Genomic DNA, 19,036 nt, shown 5'->3' on the forward strand with positions numbered 1-19,036 from the left:
TTCATCCACTATTGATTCTTTAAGAAACAAATACAAAAAATTTCCATATTCATACATGTAATAATTAAGTAAAATTTCTTCACATCATTCTACTTTCATAAATTTTTAAATAATTTATTATTAATAAATTTTAAATATATTAATAATTGAGGACAAAGTCTTCCAAATTTAATCATAAAATGAAATTAAAAGTAATAAATAAATATCACAGAAAAAACTATACAAATAATTTCTTTACAGGCTAATAAAGCCTACATAAATTATCTCAATTCTTTTATTACATCTAATAATTTAGGTCATATTGGTTTTTTTTAAATTTTATTGAACTATAGTTTTTCCTACATTCAAGCTGCTGCTGAATAATCATGAATAAATTATTAATGAAAAACAGATAATGCATAAATAATATTCTAACCTCTCATTGAATACCTTAATAGTATTAATAAATAATAGTAGTAACCCAGAATTGTATTACAGTAACTTATTGAAAAAAAGGTTTTAGACGCTTCTTCAGTGTTTAAAAAGAAAGAAGAAATATTTGACTAAGAGGAAAACTGGGTTACTGATTTAAAAATCAGAACTATAAACTGTACAATATTTTTATTTATTTCTGAGGTTCTGTATTCCACAATTAATTAAAGAACCAGTCATTTTTTTTTCTTAATAATTTAAAAACGTAAATTTTAAAACCTACAGTTTTTAATATAGGTAGAATAGTGATTGATACTCATAAATAGTATTATGAGTTACTGAAACATGAAGGTGATAAATTTCTCAAGCTGGAAAAAAAAATACCTAATTCAGATTAAAAAAAAAATGAAGAATGAATAGCAGCTGTGTGCGGGGTGTCACAATCCCGTCCAAACAGTGAGAAAAGAGAAAAAGTAGTTGCTAGAAAAATTATCAGACTTCTTTCTCTACTCAAATAAAATACAAACCCCATGAAATGCCTGTATTGGGACTAGATGACTTTGACAAATGTGTGGTGAGATGGACTATAAACAAATTTCACAAAATTCATAAATTGCAGATTGTGAAAAATACAACGTTAGCACTTTAAAATGCCACTGATTAGTAAGGAAATGAAAAATTTGAGAAAAATAATAAAAGAATTGGGTTTTCGGCAGAGAAAACCCGAAAATAACAGGTTTTCAATGAGCAACATAATATAAAGTTTAAAGCGTATTCAGTACTGCCATAAAAAATTTAGAATTGAAAGCACACAGACAGTGTACCTAGACGAGTCATATATATTATCTTCACACAAGATAAATATATGGGTATAGTGATTCAGGTGCCAGGCTAAAAGTTGCAATTTCACAAGGCAGCAGACTTATAGTGCACGCTGGAGGAGAAATGGGTTTCATACGAAACACTTTACTAACCTGGCAATCCAGTTTAAAAACTTGTGATTGCTGAGATCAAATGAAAGCAGAAGATTACTTAAAATGGACAGAAGAGGTATTAATTACAAACTTTTTCGATAATTCTGTGGCAATTTTTAACAACACACCCTATCACAAAGCCGTTTTAAAAAATCAACAATTTCCAATTCCAGAAAAGAAGATACGACAAGTGGTTGCAGAAACATTCTCTCCCTCATTCTTCCTCGATGCTAAAACTACAGTTACAAACTGGTAAAAGCAAATAGGGAAAAGTTTACAATGTGTTTGACAAACCTTTTACAAAAAAAAAAAAGAGGTATGATATTCTCAGACTAACTCCATACCAACCTGATACAAATCCTATCGACACTGATGGTCAGAAGTTAAAGAATACATATTAAATTATAACGCAACTTTTGATATCAAAGATGTTCAAAGCTATGTGAAAATAAGATGGTTGACATAATTTTAAAAAATTGGAAGATGTATTGTAATAAAGTTCCGTAACAGAAACTGAATATATGCAAGAACACATTATTGACAATACTATGCAATCATTTATTATTTCTTTACAAGAAGATAGTGAATGTGCTGTAAATCTCTGTAAACAGTGTTTACAGAGATGATTCTGATGAGAGTAACCTCATAAACTGTAATATTTTTTGTGTAGTAGATAGCATTCACCCTCTTTAGTTAAAATAGTTTATTTTATTCTAACATTTAAAAATAATTAGTTTCCACTGTAATCTCCAATTCCATTATTTAGTATATTTAATCGCTATCTTCCATAAACTTTTGAATAACAGTTTGAAAATAAAATGGAACACCAGCACTCAAGGAAGGTAATATACATTTAGATTTGTCTTATACCATTACATATGTAGGTCAACTATCGTACAGCTCTCGACTTCACGTAAGTGCTTCTTTAATTCTTATCACATTTACAATTTTGAAAATGCAAAAACATATTTTTTCACTGAATGTGATTGAATATTAAAAATTTTACCAAGGCCCATTCACCTAATAAAGTAAATAATCTTTTATTAACCAATTCGGTAATAAAGCAAATGTTACACTAAGGGTAGTAGAATGATTCGAATTGCACTGTCGCTGCTGTGGCACTAAGAATAAAGATTTGTTGCACCGTCCATACTTTATGAAGTAAGCAATGGTTTTGACAAACGGAGCAAAAAAAAAAAAGCTTTTATATAATGTCATTACTATAAAACATAAAATTATTTATTACATACTTGAACTGGTTTAAGAGAACCTAGCTGTGGATTCAATGCTGGTCCAATCCAACGGTAAATTTCTACAACCATGATCTTTCCTTCTTCTCGTACTGTTTTATCTCTGTCTTCAAGAAACGATGGCATTTTCTTTACTATTGGTTTAACAGTAATCACCTTTACACCAAACTCGCTATGAAAAGAATTAAGAAATAATAAATCAATTTAGCTTATAACTTAAATAAAATAATTATCTACTAAATCATCTTTCTTAAAATCTTTATGAATGATAATAAAAAATGGAATTAGTGAGACTCATATAGAAAGAAAAATCTGAAGGTGGATCAATAAGTACGCGAATTAGGAATGAAAATGCATGTTTTAAAAAAAAAAAAAATTTTATTTTTCAACATAATCAATCTCCTTTTAGGAGGACATAAATTTCCCACGTCCCTGCCATTTTTTTAAACCCTCTAAGAAATATGATTTGACAAACTCTTCAAAATAGACTTTTGTAATGTCATGGATTTACAAGCTGTGCAATAAGTTTACGATAACTGAAAAAAATTTTAAAATTGTTAAAGGGGAAGATACAAATCCCATTAACCTTTTAATTTACTAATAAAAGTATATTAAATAACAAAGAAAATTAAATAAAAATATTTAATTCACAATTATTTGTGATCTTTTATCCCAGTTTAAATATTGTGAAAGTGCAGAATAATTTATTTAAATATAAAATATGTACAATATTGTTAAAACATAATTAAAAAATAATAACATGATTGAAATGCATACCGTATTGCTTGAGTTATTACATTAATACAAGCAGCAACAACTTTAGGATTCTTATGTTCAGTTCCTTTAAGTAATTCTTCCATAACCAGATCTTGTTTTTCTATTTCAATATACATTAATGATATCTGAGCAGCAAGATCTTTTGTTTTTGCTTTTGGAGCACCAATACATTTAGCAACTATACCACTCATAACTTCACCAACAGTTCTACAAAGAAAAAAAGGCATAATTCAACATTAATAAAAAAACCAGCAAAATATCAATTTATTTTGAAATATTCACCAAATTAAGAATTTTGATACACAGGCTGATTATTAAGAATTAAATTGTAATAGAATTAGTGAAAACCAACTCTGATTGAAGTGTGTATATTTTAAATGTTTGCGGAGGAGAGGACTTCTGAAAACGTTTTTGTAAATATTACTTTTTTTGAAGAGCCAATAAATAAGGAAAAAAATTTCTGTCTCCTTAACATTTTTATATAAATACAATATCCTACCTCCTAATAATAAATAGTATTATCTCCCACCTCCTCCCATTGACGGTTTTGTCAGCTATTTAATAATATCAATGTCTCAAAAAAAATAATACACACATTAAGTCTCTGTACTCTTTCCTGAGATTAACATATAGGGGCATGCATTATTATTTTGAAATTTATGTGGTATTCACTTCCTACGAAATAACTTCTGTTTTTTTACTCAGGACACTTTTTAAGTTGTGAGAAGATGGTTAGTGTTGAGGAGCAGCTAGTGATGTGTTTGGGTGCAAAAACGATGACACACGGGAAACACAAAGACTCAGATAATAAATACATTTCTTAAGTAGTTTTAACAAAGACCTGCCTTAGCAGCGATGCTTGATCAGGAAAAATATGCATTTGCTTCTGGCAGCATTAAAGAAATAGCTAGGTACTAGATAAAAGACAAGTGCAAACATGTACTGCTATTGCAAATTCAATTTAACAGTCTCCAATTAAATCTATCCAAAATGAGATATGAACTTAAATATACTGTGGTCAACAATTTGCAATCATATTGAAAAAGGGATTTAATACTGATTTGGAACATATCTTTACTTCCTTGTATAAAGTATTGTGATCATGAAAAATTTGGTTTTCAGATTTCAACGGAAATATCCATTTTGACCATCCCTGAATCAATTTTGACTAGTTTCGGTGTGATGTGCTGTACATAAATATGTATGTATGTAAGTAAGTACATATACGAGGTGTGATCAAAAAATACGGTGAATAATTTTTTATTAAAAAAAGTAATGAGGTTACATAGAATTCGATTTAATCTGCTTCAAAGTACTGTCCTTGGCTAACAATGCACTTATCCCAATGTTGACTCCATGACTGCAGGCATTTCTGGAAGGCGTCTTTTGGAAGGGCTTTCAGCTGCTCGGTCGTGGCCCTCTCAATGTCAGCAATGGTGTCAAAACGTTTACCTTTAAGCAGTTTTAATTTTTGGGAAGAGCCAAAAGTCGCATGGTGCAAATCCGGTGAGTATGGCAGATGTGGACAGACAGGAATGCTTATTTCGGCCAAAAAGTCGCGAATGAGAAGCGAGGTGTGACACAGCGTGTTGTTGTGGTGAAGAAGGAAGTCATTGGTCCATTTTTCTGGTCGCTTTCTTCGTACATCATTTTGCAAATGTTGCAGTACACCCTTATAAAATTCAGAGTTTACAGTTGTTCCCCTTGGAACGAACTCTGATTGCACTATGCCCTCACTATCAAAAAAAACAATGAGCATTACCTTGATGTTGGATTTTGACTGACGTGCCTTTTTAGGGTAAGGAGATGAATTGGTTTTCCATTGGGAACTCTGCATTTTGGTCTCAGGGTCAAGTCATAGACCCAAATTTCATCTCCAGTTACAATTTTGGCCATGAAGTCCGGATTTGCATGAAGACAACCCTTCAACTCCGTGCAAATTGACACACGAGTTTCCTTCTGTTCATCACTCAAAAGTCTGGGAACAAATTTTGCACTCACTCGTCTCATTTGCAATTCATTAGTTAAAATGCTTTGAACGGATCGGTACGAGATGTTAAGGTCTTCTGATAGCTCTCGAGTAGTCATTCGCCTGTTTGAACGAACCATTGTTTCCACTTTTTGCACATTTTCAACTGTTTTTGAGGTTACTGGACGTCCTGCACGCTGCTCGTCTTCAACAGACTCATTTCCATTTTTAAATCGGTCATACCACTTGTACACAGTCTTCAAAGTTACCACATTATCACCGTACACTGATTCTAACATTTCATGAGCTTCTTTGGCACTCTTTTGCAACTTAAAACAAAACTTAATGTTAATGCGTTGTTCAAAATCCTTGTTGTGTGACAGACACGATAAACACAACCTCACTCTAGCGGCTCTGGCAGCTGACTGGCAAGCTCGAATGTGTTACAACTTGTCCCTGCCCGTCTCAGTTGATCACGCTATTGGATAAATTACAGCATATGGATGTAGCGTCGGCAGGTGCTGCTATAAAAATTCATTCACCGTATTTTTTTATCACAACTCATATATCTTGCGTAGCTCAAAAACATTTTGCCGTAGGATGTTGAAATTTTGGATTTAGGACTGTTGTAACATCTACTTGTGCACCTCCCCTCCTTTTGATTTTAATAAACTGAACCAAAGGTGTCCAAAAATGCCCAAATCCAAAACAAAATTTGGATTTTGACTTTTTCTTAACTGCAGTAATAAGCCCTCATTGAGAGGTTTTCAACAATATAAAATAAATGGTACTTATTTTCATTGGTTCCAGAGTTATAACGAAATAAAATTTTAATGAAATATTTGGATCTTAGAAGGGGAAGGCACATTGGTTCGAATCATATTTCATCTTCTTTTTTTAATTTTATTTTTTTATTTTAACTATATTGATTTATTATTATTAATGATTAACCTATGATTGTAAAAAACTTTTTACGATATATAATAATTCAATAATAAAAAAATATCAGAAGTTATTAATGAAATAAAATTTTATGCACTTTTCATTAAAAAAAAAATGAATATACATAATTTTATAGGCGTACAAGGAAGACATGTGTGCCCACATCAGATTTTTCTAAAAAGTATGCAAGTGATGGTTCTTATCTGCCAATATGTGTGCGCACACACATATGTATTATACTATACTATGTTATATGTATTGTACTGTACATACAGTATCATTTATAATGACAATGGATATAATGACTTATCGGATATAGGGACCAAAATATTGTCTGTTGGTTGGTTTGGTATGCTTTTAATACATAAATACAGCATGTATATTGTTTATAATTACATCAGTTGTAGTAACATATTGGTTATTTTGACTTATTTTTTCTACTAATGCGACATTTTATCTCTTATAATCACAGACGGAAATGACTCGTCAGTAATGTAGTATATCTACTATATAGATATAATACTATTGTCAAAATAGAAATATTTTGACAATTAAAATGAGTGTCACCTTTTCCTTTTTATGTGCATATAGTTAGTATTGTTTATAGTGACATAGAATATGACAAATCGAATATAGTGACCAAAAACTTGTTTCTTGGTTAGTTTGGTATGCTGATAATGCATAAATACAGTATGTACATTGTTTATAATGACATTGGTTGTAGTGAAATATCTGTTATTACGACTTATTTTTCCTACTGCAATGCAGCATTTTATTGCTTATGACGGACAGAAGTGACTAATCAATAACATAGTACAGTATATCTACATTGTAGCTACAGAATTTGATGGTTCTGTTTTTCTTAAATATGTACTGTAGTTCTTTTTTTTAACTTCTTTGTGTACCAAATTATTGTAAACTGAAGCAGTCACATTCAGTTATTATTAATCTTTTGCTGTGAGCATATCATGTCATGTGGGTACAGTATTTTATGTATTCTGTGTAATACATTCAATAATGATGTAATTATTACTTCGTGAAAAACATTAATGATATAGGAAAAGGCACACATTATCAGGAGGTTAGAGATTGCAAAACAAATAAGGACATCGCCCAAGAATTAGGCATACGTCATTAGGTCGCTGACAATATCAGCGATATGGAAGAACTTTGAAAAAAAAAATTAGGAAAAGTTTTGAAACAAATTCTGTGAAATCAAAAAAAATTATGGCCTAGTCAACAAAATGATGTAAAGCAAAATAACGGACTTTTTGCAGAAAAAGTGATTTTTGCAATTTTTCTCTATCTTGTTTTAGTCTACTGTATTTGTATTTATTATTGCATAGTTTGTTTTTTTATAATATTTTTATGGAAATAAATTATTATTCTTAATTATAATTATTATTATTATTATTACTGCTGTATTACAATACCAGTTTAGATGACTTATTAAAGTAGTACACTACTAAGCGACCTAAACATCTGTTATTGTGACAATAGTTATAATAATGACCAAAAATCATCACTCCTGGAGGTCACTATAAATGATATTTACTGTATATAAGAGCATAATTTTAATAAACAATTTTTTTTTGTAAGATTTTGAAATTTCCTGATTCACAAAATATATTTTCACAATGGGTCGGTCATTTTAAAATAAGTTAATTTTTCCCTCGATTACAGTATATAACATTTTTGGAAGGTAAAAATGTATAAATCCTTGAAATCAAAAAACAGTAGTTACTGAAAATCAGTAAATACTGATTAGTCAGTGTTTTTAATACAAGAAAATTTATTTCTATTACTTCTCAATTTTTGAGTATTACAATTAGTCCTTCCTAACTTGAATTTTCTGACAATCCAAAGAGACCTGATTTAATTAAATCACGTAATTGAAAATCTGCAGTAAACAGCATTTATCTACTTTACACCCAATATGATAAATTAATAAGCAAACAAAAAGGAATAGAATGACAATGACTTTTTAATAGATGCTTTAATAAGTCTCATTATTATGTATTAGTAAAGAAAATTTAACTAAGAAACCAAAGGTAACCGACATGAACATACAACTACTTTAATAGGTAGCCTACTTATTTATACTAACAAGTAACTTAATTACATAACTAGAAAAAACTGATCGTTCATACATATAAATATTTTTAAGAGTAAAATTATTCAAACGGTATTTAATAAAACTGAACTGATGCAGTAAAATTTGGAGATGTGCCATTCAAATAACTAGTGACTAAAATTAATTTACTTAGTATACACTGTTAAATACAAAAACATTACGTAAGTATAGCATAAATAAAATGTTATTTTAAAATTATACATCAATACTATTATATACCATGATATACATCAATACTATTATATGTATTATATACAGAGGAACAGAGTTTTTGTTTGTTCGGGGATAAACAAAAAACTATCAGATTTTTCACAACTAAATTTTTCTTTGTATAACTGAGAAGGTTTTTGGGTATATATAATCTCAAAAAAAGAAATATATATATATATATATATATGTAGTAGTGGAGGTTTGCCAGTTGAAGCACCAACCTTAATAAACTGTGAACTGTGAGTGTCTATCTCTGTGTGAGCTGGGTTTGAACCGATTGATTATTTATTAATATCTAAAAACTAATTTCTAGATTTTTTTTGAGTTTCATTCAGAGTTTAATGGGTTAAAATTGATTTTTGAATCTTTTTTGAAACCCTGTTATTTTTTTTAATTTCTCTATAACAAATTAAGAAATCATCTTGATTTTTGGTGAGTGTAAGCTTCATGTCAATACATCTAGATTTTTTAATTTGACCTTGAAAGGGGATGATGAAAAATAAAAACATTTTTGAACAATGATTGTAAATTTTCCCAATCCCGACTATAGTAAACGAGTTATTCAGTAGATTTGGACAAATACTCTTTAGATAAATATTTAAAAACCATTTCGGTTTTTTAATTCTGATATTTTTTAAGGGGTGTGAAGATAGAAGGTGCTGAGGCTAAACTACCACAGCCATTGCTAGTATTAATATATGTATGACTGGCTGCACCTGCCTAAAATTACTTGACTAATAAACATGAAATAAAGACTGACCACTACAGGTAAACTACATTGCGCAGGCGAAGCTGCGATGAGAAGGGATCAATTCTTAAGACTAAAATTTTTATTGAAAACACAAAATGGTGGATAGAGGAAAATGAAGTGAAGTAGAGCATTTGTTCACATCTCTATATTTCCAGTGAATGAACACAGTTCATTCAAGTCTAAGATCTGATTCAAAAATGTCTGTTTCTATATATTTTTCAAAAATATTTATTCAGAGATGCTTGCTTACAAAGGAAAATGTCCATTAACTAACTAATGACTTAGTTAGACGTGCTCTTAACATTCTTAGAACTAGTTTTATAAATTTTTTTGTTTTTAAATAAAAAGTTTAATCACACCCTTATTCAAATTTTCATGACCACATTTTTTAAATTTACATTATTTTTAATTGTAATCTTCATATATATATATACTCCATCTGATTTCTATCGCTTCAATTACTAAACTCTTCGGAATGCTGGTATGTAATGAAATTATATTCAACAAATGTAATTTCATCACTATACAAATCATTGTATGATGTGTGTATGAATGTGTATTATCACCTGAGGAAGGTTAGAGAACTCCCAGTGAAATATAGTATATTTAATTTATAAGTCTGTATAGCTGATTGGTTAACTCAAGAGATTATTAAAGGTAATATTTTTAAGTAAAATATGTCTTGTTATTATATTTAATTCTATCCAATCAAAAGGAAAATCAACTTAAATAAATTACATTTAGGTTAATATTCATATGCGCGCGCACACACAAACAAAGATCAAAATTATACAGGTGTCCATAAACAATCTGGAACAATTTAAATTAATAAAAAATCTTTTATTAGCAAAATTAAGACAATATTAATAGCTTTTTAGAAAATATTAAACTTTTACATAGTCATAACAATTCAGCATGGTAACAGATATGACTCCAAATGATAATATATCTCTTGCTAGATACAGTGAAACATATCATTAATTTCTTGAATTGCAGTCTGAATTCTTCTTGCCTTAAATACAACAAAATTGATAAGATTCCGTTAAGTCTTGTATACACAAGTTTTAACAAAACCCAAAGAAAGTGTGATGTTCAGTAACCATAGTGGTTAATTGATGGGCCTATCACAACCTATTCAGCAACCAGGAAATTTATCATCTAGTTATCAGCAAAGAAAATTGGCTCAATGAAAAGGAACACCATCTTGGAAAATAATGGATGGTTGATTTTCTACAAGTTGGAGGTCAAACTTCTCACAAAAGCATATCAAGGTAATTATTAGCCCACACAATTGGTTCTTGGAATAAGAAGAATACAATTACAGTTGTGGAATAAACTGTACCACACATTGACTTTTTAGGCTAAATGTTTTCTGGAGAAGAAAGATCAACATCTAGCATCTTCATAGGAACTTTATTAGGCTACTTTATCACCTTTATAATCTCTTATAAAATTCACAACCTACAAGGAAACAGTTTCAATTTTTTCATAGATCATTGTGAACTGTTGCTCCAGGAATATTCAACAAACATTCGACAATTGTTCTAGTGGATTTGTCTAGACTTTGTATGTAAGCTTGCTACATAAGCTCAACATTTTTATAAAAAGGAATTAGGGCAACCAACTCCTTTCTTGTGATGCACACCCCCTATTCTGAAAATGTATTACATGAATAATTTATAACAACTAGAAAATCCATCAAATGCTAGCAACAAGTTCACATGCAACCTACCAATTCTAAATAAATTTATGAATGCTTTGTCTATAGAAGTTTTTCAAAAAATTACTATCTGTTACTATATTTTTTTACACTTGATTAAAGTTTACAAATAGTATTTTATAGACATTTATAGTAATTTACTTACAAATACATTTTACAAACACATTACAAACTGTAAATAATAATTATGGGTTGTGTAACTTACTTCCCAGCAGCAGCACTGTTTTCAACAAAGGCAAGAACAGCTTCCAATCCTTTTTCTTGTGCCACGGCATTACTATCAACAACAAATTTCTTAACTAACCCAAGAAATTTATTCCACTCTGGAGATTTTTCATCTGCAATTTGTTGAAATAACTTAGTTGCCTCTTCATAACCGTGTACTCTGGCTTTCCATAACTGAAAATAATAAAATATATTTACTATTACACGATGTGTAAAAAAAAATTAATATAGTGTTAATTTTTCAAAATGTTTTACAAGACAGCATACCATTTGGTGAATATCAGAAATACAGTTTTGTTTTTTACAACTGATAAATATTCATACTTTTGTGGATATATCTTAAGTAAGGAAAAAATCACATTTTTTTAAATTAATAAAAATATTGACATTTTAAAACCTTGTAGAACGAAAGTGTTTGCCAATTATAAAAGGATTCAAAATATAAAGAATATTAACTGCCATGAAATGAAAATATAAGTGAATTCAAATACAGTTTAACCCATACATTCTGACCAATGGACTGGATGGACATGGTCTGGATGAAAGCCCGGATAATGTCATATGCTATCCTGTTAAGATTATAATAATTGTATATTCTAAGATACAGACATTTTACTTGAAATCATTTTATTACACACATAAATTTAAATCTGCTTAAATTTGAATCAACTTTCCTTTAAACTTCTTTTTTTATTTTTACCAAAGATTAATAAATAATATGTATAAAATAAGTAGATATACAATTAAAAGATAGAGTAATACTATTCTTTAAATAAACTATCTACATACTTATTCAAATAATATACTTATTTATTTCTTACAGTTGCTTATGTCAATCAAAAAAATTAAAACTCAACATAAACAAAAAATTTTTATTTATTTATTATACACCCAATTTAAATAATATAAATTAAAGATCTATAAAACAGTAGGATATACCAGATTAAGAATCCTAGATTAATTAACTCTTAGCAATCACTATTTAGTGATACCACATGGACTTACATTAATGTTACTTTTCATTATTCTGGAGCACATTACATTACTGTGTGCTACACAAAGAAAAAGTTAGCACATGGTAAAGCCTTAATAATGAACTGATACTTTTCAGGCATACAAGTCATGTCTGTAATTCACCTGATTCTGTGCTCTCCTATGCCCACAATCTAGAACTCAAATATAAGCTTCAAAAGGTGCTTCAAAAGGTACTCAAAAGTACAAGTTGAGTGATATTTTGGCCAATGAATTTAAAGCATAATTAACATTATCATAGATAAGAAAATCATATTTTCATCCATTTCTAATACACCTACCATAGCATCGTACTTGGAAAATAACCAATGAATGGAAAACCAATGATCTAAAAATACCCAAATCTGACAAGAACAATGAGAAAGAATTGTTATTAGTAATCACAATAGCATTTTTTTTTTGTTTTACACAACCACATTTCATAACAGTTAAAAAAAATTAGAAAAATGAAATAAAAAACTTAAATCAAATTTCAATAATAAAATTATCTGTTTAAACTGACTGGGAAATAAAATAAAACCTCTCACCCGCCATCACACCTAGCACAGATTTTGGGTAATAGACACGAAAGCAATAATTAGGTTAAGTATAAAAAATAAGATAAACATTTAAAAATAAAATTTTATTGCATTAGGTTATGTTTAAATTAATGCTAGATTTTACACAGTAAAACCTTCCACATCTTGTAAAAAATTAACGATATGGAACATCTGGCTTCTACCAAAATATTTATAATATATTTTTGTTTGTTTTCAAAGCAACATAACTACCTCATTAGATCACTTAAAAGAAAAATCAATTAGGATACTGAAAAACAAATTTTTGAAATTGCCTATTTTGAACTTTTCTTGATAGCACTTAATCAAAAGATTTTTTAATTTTATTTCTTCTTTTAAATTTTTTTATAAGCTATAAAACAAATTCACTTTTTATAAGCTATAAAACAAATGGGATCAGTGGGGTTAGAATTTAACCCCACTGAATTCCCATTTTGTCAAAAAATTTCAATCTTTGCACAAATATTTCACTGTGATGGTAAGGGACATCAATTCTACTTCTTAACATAGTTTTACAGAGCCTCTTTATGAATTCTGAAGTCTGATGCCCTCTTCCTTTATTTTTTATGAAAATGAAAAGTACAGGATTTTTCAAAATATACAATTTTTGACACCTTATATCTCAGATGAGGAAGGTAAAAAAAATTCAGAAATTATTGATTCAAAACCCTATATAAGTGGAATACGCAATAAAAATTACAAAACTGATATTCAAACAATTAAGATTGATGTAATAGATCATAAATTTAATATTAAAATTTAATTTAATTAGATTTAAAAATCTAATAGATCTATAATAAATTAAAAAATTATAAATTGAGTTTAGATTACAATTTGGATTGATTACAAATAATTAAAATTCCAAAAATTATATTTCTATTTAGTCATAAGGTTAATTTGATAAAAGTTCTCATACTGTTAAAAAAGTAATAATTTATGCCGACTGAGAAGCAAATGTCTGAAATACTCATACATGGTATTGGAAATGTAAACATCAAATAATCTTGATACATATTTAATGATACATAATGAATTTATGAATTACAAAAAGTGAATGTAAGATACTCTTTGTTATGACCAGTACAATTTTGAAAAGCCCTGCACTTTTGATCTTTCATTAAAAAAAGAGAAAATCACGACTTCAAAATTTATAAATAGGCATAACTATATTATGGAGGTATAAATCTTAGAACTGATGTCACTTCCCTTCACAGTGAAATACTTAGTGTTCAGATTCAAAGCTGATTTTTGGGCATAAATAAACAACATAGGAAAATGAAGCAAATTACATAATAAGTAGTAATTTTTCTATAGAACAGAATAGGTTTTGTTTGAAGTCTCAAGGATTAATTTTTGAAATACTGGAAAATCGACAACCCACAAAAAATGAAAAAATTGGAATGCAAGATAAACTACTTCTTAAAAATAAAAAACAAATATTGTTTTTGAACTCTTGAAATATACATTCATTCATAGTGTTCTGCAATCAGGGCAGGTCCTGTCATGGCTACCGCTCTCCACCTTGTTCTATCCTTCGCTAACCTCTTTGTTTGAGCATATTTTCCCTTTTCCATATTTCCATCCATCATTTGAAATCTCTTCCTTCCTTTCAATCACCAAGCCTTCTATCACATCCACTAACAAACAACTTCTCATGCAATGTCCTAAACAGTTCCTTTTCCTATGTTCAATCGCATTTAGTGTTTTCCTGTTCTCTCGGATTTTCCTAAATACTTTATTTGTTACATGATCTTGCCATCTGACAATTATCATTCTGCACCACAACTACATCTCAAAAGCCCCAACTTGTTTTCTGCCTGCATTTCTCACCATCCATTTTCAGGTCCATTTTTAGAGCATCACACTCTAAATAAAACATTTCATTAACCTCCTCTGTAACGCTAAGTTTAACTTTCCACACAGCAGTCTTCCCTTCTTATTAAAGGCCTGTTTACTTCTTGATATTTTTGTTTTAATTTCTACTGTGCAAGTAGGTCATCAGTTATAAAGCTGCTTACGTACTGAGATTTCTTCACCTCCTCTAAAATTTCATTTCCTATCAATAAAAAAATATTGCTTTTGAACTCCCAAAATATGAGAGAATGAATTACAAAAAATTACAGATAAAAAATGGCTATACAACCATTTTATATTGGGTGAGATGACATGGATTGACTCTTAAATAAGGAGATCAATACACCTGCACACACACACACACACATGTAGTTACAGATATTATTTTAAAGCTGTGATTAATACATCTTTGGATTTATGGAGACCTATCAAGGAATAAAAATATTTGGAAGCAATACTTCTTACTTGCAGAAATACTTTCTCACTGATACAGGTTATAAAAAACCAAAACGTAAAAAAAAATTATAATTAACCAAACAAGTTTTCAAATAAAATATGATTAAATTAAAAATCAATATATATCTCTGTGTGTTCAAGAACACACAGGTGTATTTATTTACAGGCGTGGCTGATTAATGCTATTCGTATTAATGATATGGAAATTAGTTTTTATTTCATATTATTTCCTCTGGGAATCCAAGGTCAAAGAACATCTGTTTAACTAATCTTAATTATTAATATGCTCAAGCACAAACATACGTTTATAAAACAGACAATGCAAAAGTACACTTTTTCACAACAGCAGCATTAATATCACACACTAACCAAAAATTACACATTTCATCTATCTGAAATAAATGTGTAAAAAAAACTCCAAATTTAATAACTCCCACTTTAATGCATAAGTCCTAATTTTTAAGCTCTTACTTAAAGATAATCTTTCACACAGATAAATGTGGTAATGAACGCACCTGTACCTTTTACAGGTGCAAAAATCTTTTCTTTCTTTTTTTAATAAACCAAATTGAACATTTTTTTTTGAAAAAAAAAAAAATTGAAAACTGTCTTACATAGTGGTGCTGGTATTTTACTGCTAAGAAAAGTTGGCTTCCAAATATAATTAGGTTATTGGAAAAATAATAAAACTGAAACAGAAGTAGCAAAATTCTATAAAATCTCATTTGTTTGATATGGGTACTTTCATAAAAATCATGTGAAACAGGAGCAGAAATTAATCCATTAAACGAAAAATAATGTAACAACCCATTCCTTTCTCAATTTATTCAATTCTTTTCAACCATAAATTCAAGTAAGATAAGTTTTATATTTCAAGCGTTTGTATAAATGCTAAAAAAAACATGCAAACTGAGACAAAATGAAAATTCAAGAAATTACAACTTAGAAGGATGACCTATAACTGAATCAAATTGGAAAATAATTTCATCTATTTGGGTAAACAACTCCATTGGTTGAACCAAAAATCCTTTAATCTTGTATGGTGATTTCTATAGATGGGTCATTCATGTAGTTAATCTGGAGTTAAATCTCAAAAGAATGATACAATGCAAAAGGGAATGAGGGATCATATCTCAACTAGAGCTGAACTTGAAAATGCACACATATGCACTCACACTCTGAGCTGCTTAAAAAATGAAGATACTGTCATACTTTCCCAAATTCAAAAATAAAATTTTTGTCAAACATTAAACTTCCTTCAAATTTAGTTTCTTCTAATTATTAAGTTTGGCAATTATTTTTTTACTTTTTATTCAGTGGCCAAGATGGTGTGTGTGTACGTGCACCCTCTCTCTCTCTCTGTGCATGTGTGTGCGTTCATGTGAGTAGTAAAGAATCCTGGACAAACTGCTCTTATTTCAATTTAAGAAAGCACATTACCTTATTTCAATTTAAGCAATCACATGACCTTATTTCAATAAGCCGAAGCCTGTTAAAATCAAACAATCACAACACCCTCCTAAACAATTTCATAATGCCCCCAAGGTAAGGTTGCAATACCATCTTCCAAAATAAATCTTTTATCATCAAATGGTGAGATAGCTTTCTTATTTATATTAACAGTAAACACATCATGATGATAACTTCTGGATTAAATTCATTTGTCTCAGTCTCTTGCTTCTTGAACAAACACTATAATCTTCAAATGAAATAACATTCTCAACTACATTTTTCTTAAGACCTTTTGATTTTTTCACAGCCAATTTCTCATCACCTTCAACAGCAGTAACATACATTTTTGATCGAAGACCAATAAATTCTCTCACAATTTCTCCATTCAATTTATTTTTCCCAATACTTTCTTATTTACTCTTGGTAGTCCATATACATTATTTTCTGGTTAATCTGATGTATCAAAGTGATCAATCATTCCTTTCATATCTTCATAAATATTTTCAGTATTTATCTGATACATTAGAGAATCAGTATCAGTATATAACAATTTCAACTTATCTCCATATTTCTCATACATGATGTTATAATGGAACTAATACATAGAGTATTTTGCTAAATCTAGAATAGACATTCCTACATAAATAGGTTTATCAAATACCAACTTAGTTTTTTTCATATGAATAGCTGATAGATTTTCCGTAAATATTGTTCTTCCATTGAAGTTCGGTTTCACAACTAATTTATCTACTTGGTCATTTGTTGTAGCTAATCTAATATCAACTCTATTTCTAATATTTTCCATAGTTTTTCCAAATACACTATTATTCATAAGTTTATAGAAATCTTTCTCAATATCATTCTTAGCTTGAGTTCGAAGTCTAGTGTTTAAATCTATATACTTTTTTAACCAATCAAAATTGTTTGAAACTTACAACTCTGTGAATATTTTTTTAGTTTCATTGCAAGAGAAAAAAACTGTTTTAAATTCCTTAATGTAACACATATTTTTCTTTATTGAAAAACGTCCTAAGTTTGCTTTCTTTTGATCCTTCTGGAACTCTATGTTCTGGAGCTAATTGTAAACCTTTGTGTTTATCATGAAGTTCCCTTGGATATTCAAGATCTACTTAGAGGATATATCCAATTTCAGTGACATCTATATTTAGTTTATGCCACATAAAATCTCCATATGGTAAATATTGAGACATACTCCAACCATAAAGGTTATTTTTATCTAAAGAAGACAAGTATGATGTTTCTTTATTCTTATCAGAGTCTTTCATAAATTTATTGTTCGCTTTTGCATATCTATAACAACACTGACTGATACCACCTCTACTAATACCCTTTTCAAACATCTTAATCGTATCATAATTTTGGAGCAATTCTAGTTCTACTTCTGTAATTTTCAACATAGTACTCCATCTAAAACTTGGAAGAGTATAATACCAAGCTGGATCAAATCCATAAGTTTTAGACACGTATCTCTAAAGTTTTCAGATACATCTGCTGGTATAAGTACATCACTCTAATTATACAAAAATGTGTAGTCTTCCATATTTTTTATTCTGAATGTATTCCAAACTTTTTGTGCAAACTTATAATCTTTATTTGTTATGTATGAATTATTCAGCTTATTATAAAACAATTCTTTCTTTGGTAATTTTGTTTCTTTTATATTTTCAATATTGTCCATATAATCATATGGATAAACTACTTTCTTTGTTATTAATTCCAACTGCTCATATTTTAAAATCTCTCTAAATGTTGGGGTAATCTTAGCCAATTCATCGATACTTCTTGCCAAGAACTTGAATGAATCTAAAAATCTAAGAGTTAGTCCTGTTTCGATAGTTATAGAGAATGAGATATATCTTTCTTCAGATAGGTAAAAAATATCCTTACCATTTGCGATTTATATCTCCCAGGAAAACAAACAGAAATCTCAAAATGTTACACCTACCAGGAGATTTAACAGAAAATTTTATCACCATCTCGTTATAAGGAAATAAGAACCACTTTTGTCTTAGCCTTCTTATATTAAAATTAGCGATCTCAAGGATTTTACTGATTTCCCATCATTAATTCCAATTAAACATGAAAATATGAATTGAACACTGATTTATTAAAAGATTGGGTAAATACAGGGTGTCCCATATAAAACGCAACCCATCAATCACTCATCCATGAAATTTCAAAAGTCAAGCTTACTACTCCCTTACTCGTTACTGAAATGGACTCGTCCAACATCTGAACATCGTGGTGACGCAGTAGAACACTACCGATAATAACAACAATGCAATCATAACATTCAGTGTA

The 19,036-nt window shown here is 29.2% G+C and overlaps 1 protein-coding gene across 3 annotated transcripts in view; it reads right to left on the bottom strand.

Moving 5' to 3' along the window:
- Positions 1-19,036, bottom strand: part of msps (msps cytoskeleton-associated protein 5) — a 135,504-nt gene that overhangs the window by 101,674 nt on the left and 14,794 nt on the right. For all 3 annotated transcript variants that reach the window (XM_075379164.1, XM_075379163.1, XM_075379166.1), the window contains exons 3-5: positions 11,344-11,537; positions 3,413-3,619; positions 2,636-2,807 (exon numbers count right to left, since the gene is read on the bottom strand). In XM_075379164.1, coding sequence (XP_075235279.1) covers positions 2,636-2,807; positions 3,413-3,619; positions 11,344-11,537 — 573 coding nt within the window. The remainder of the gene's footprint in view (positions 1-2,635; positions 2,808-3,412; positions 3,620-11,343; positions 11,538-19,036) is intronic.

The sequence above is a fragment of the Lycorma delicatula genome, chromosome 11 (genome assembly GCF_047948215.1).
Source record: "Lycorma delicatula isolate Av1 chromosome 11, ASM4794821v1, whole genome shotgun sequence".
NCBI lineage: Eukaryota > Metazoa > Arthropoda > Insecta > Hemiptera > Fulgoridae > Lycorma > Lycorma delicatula.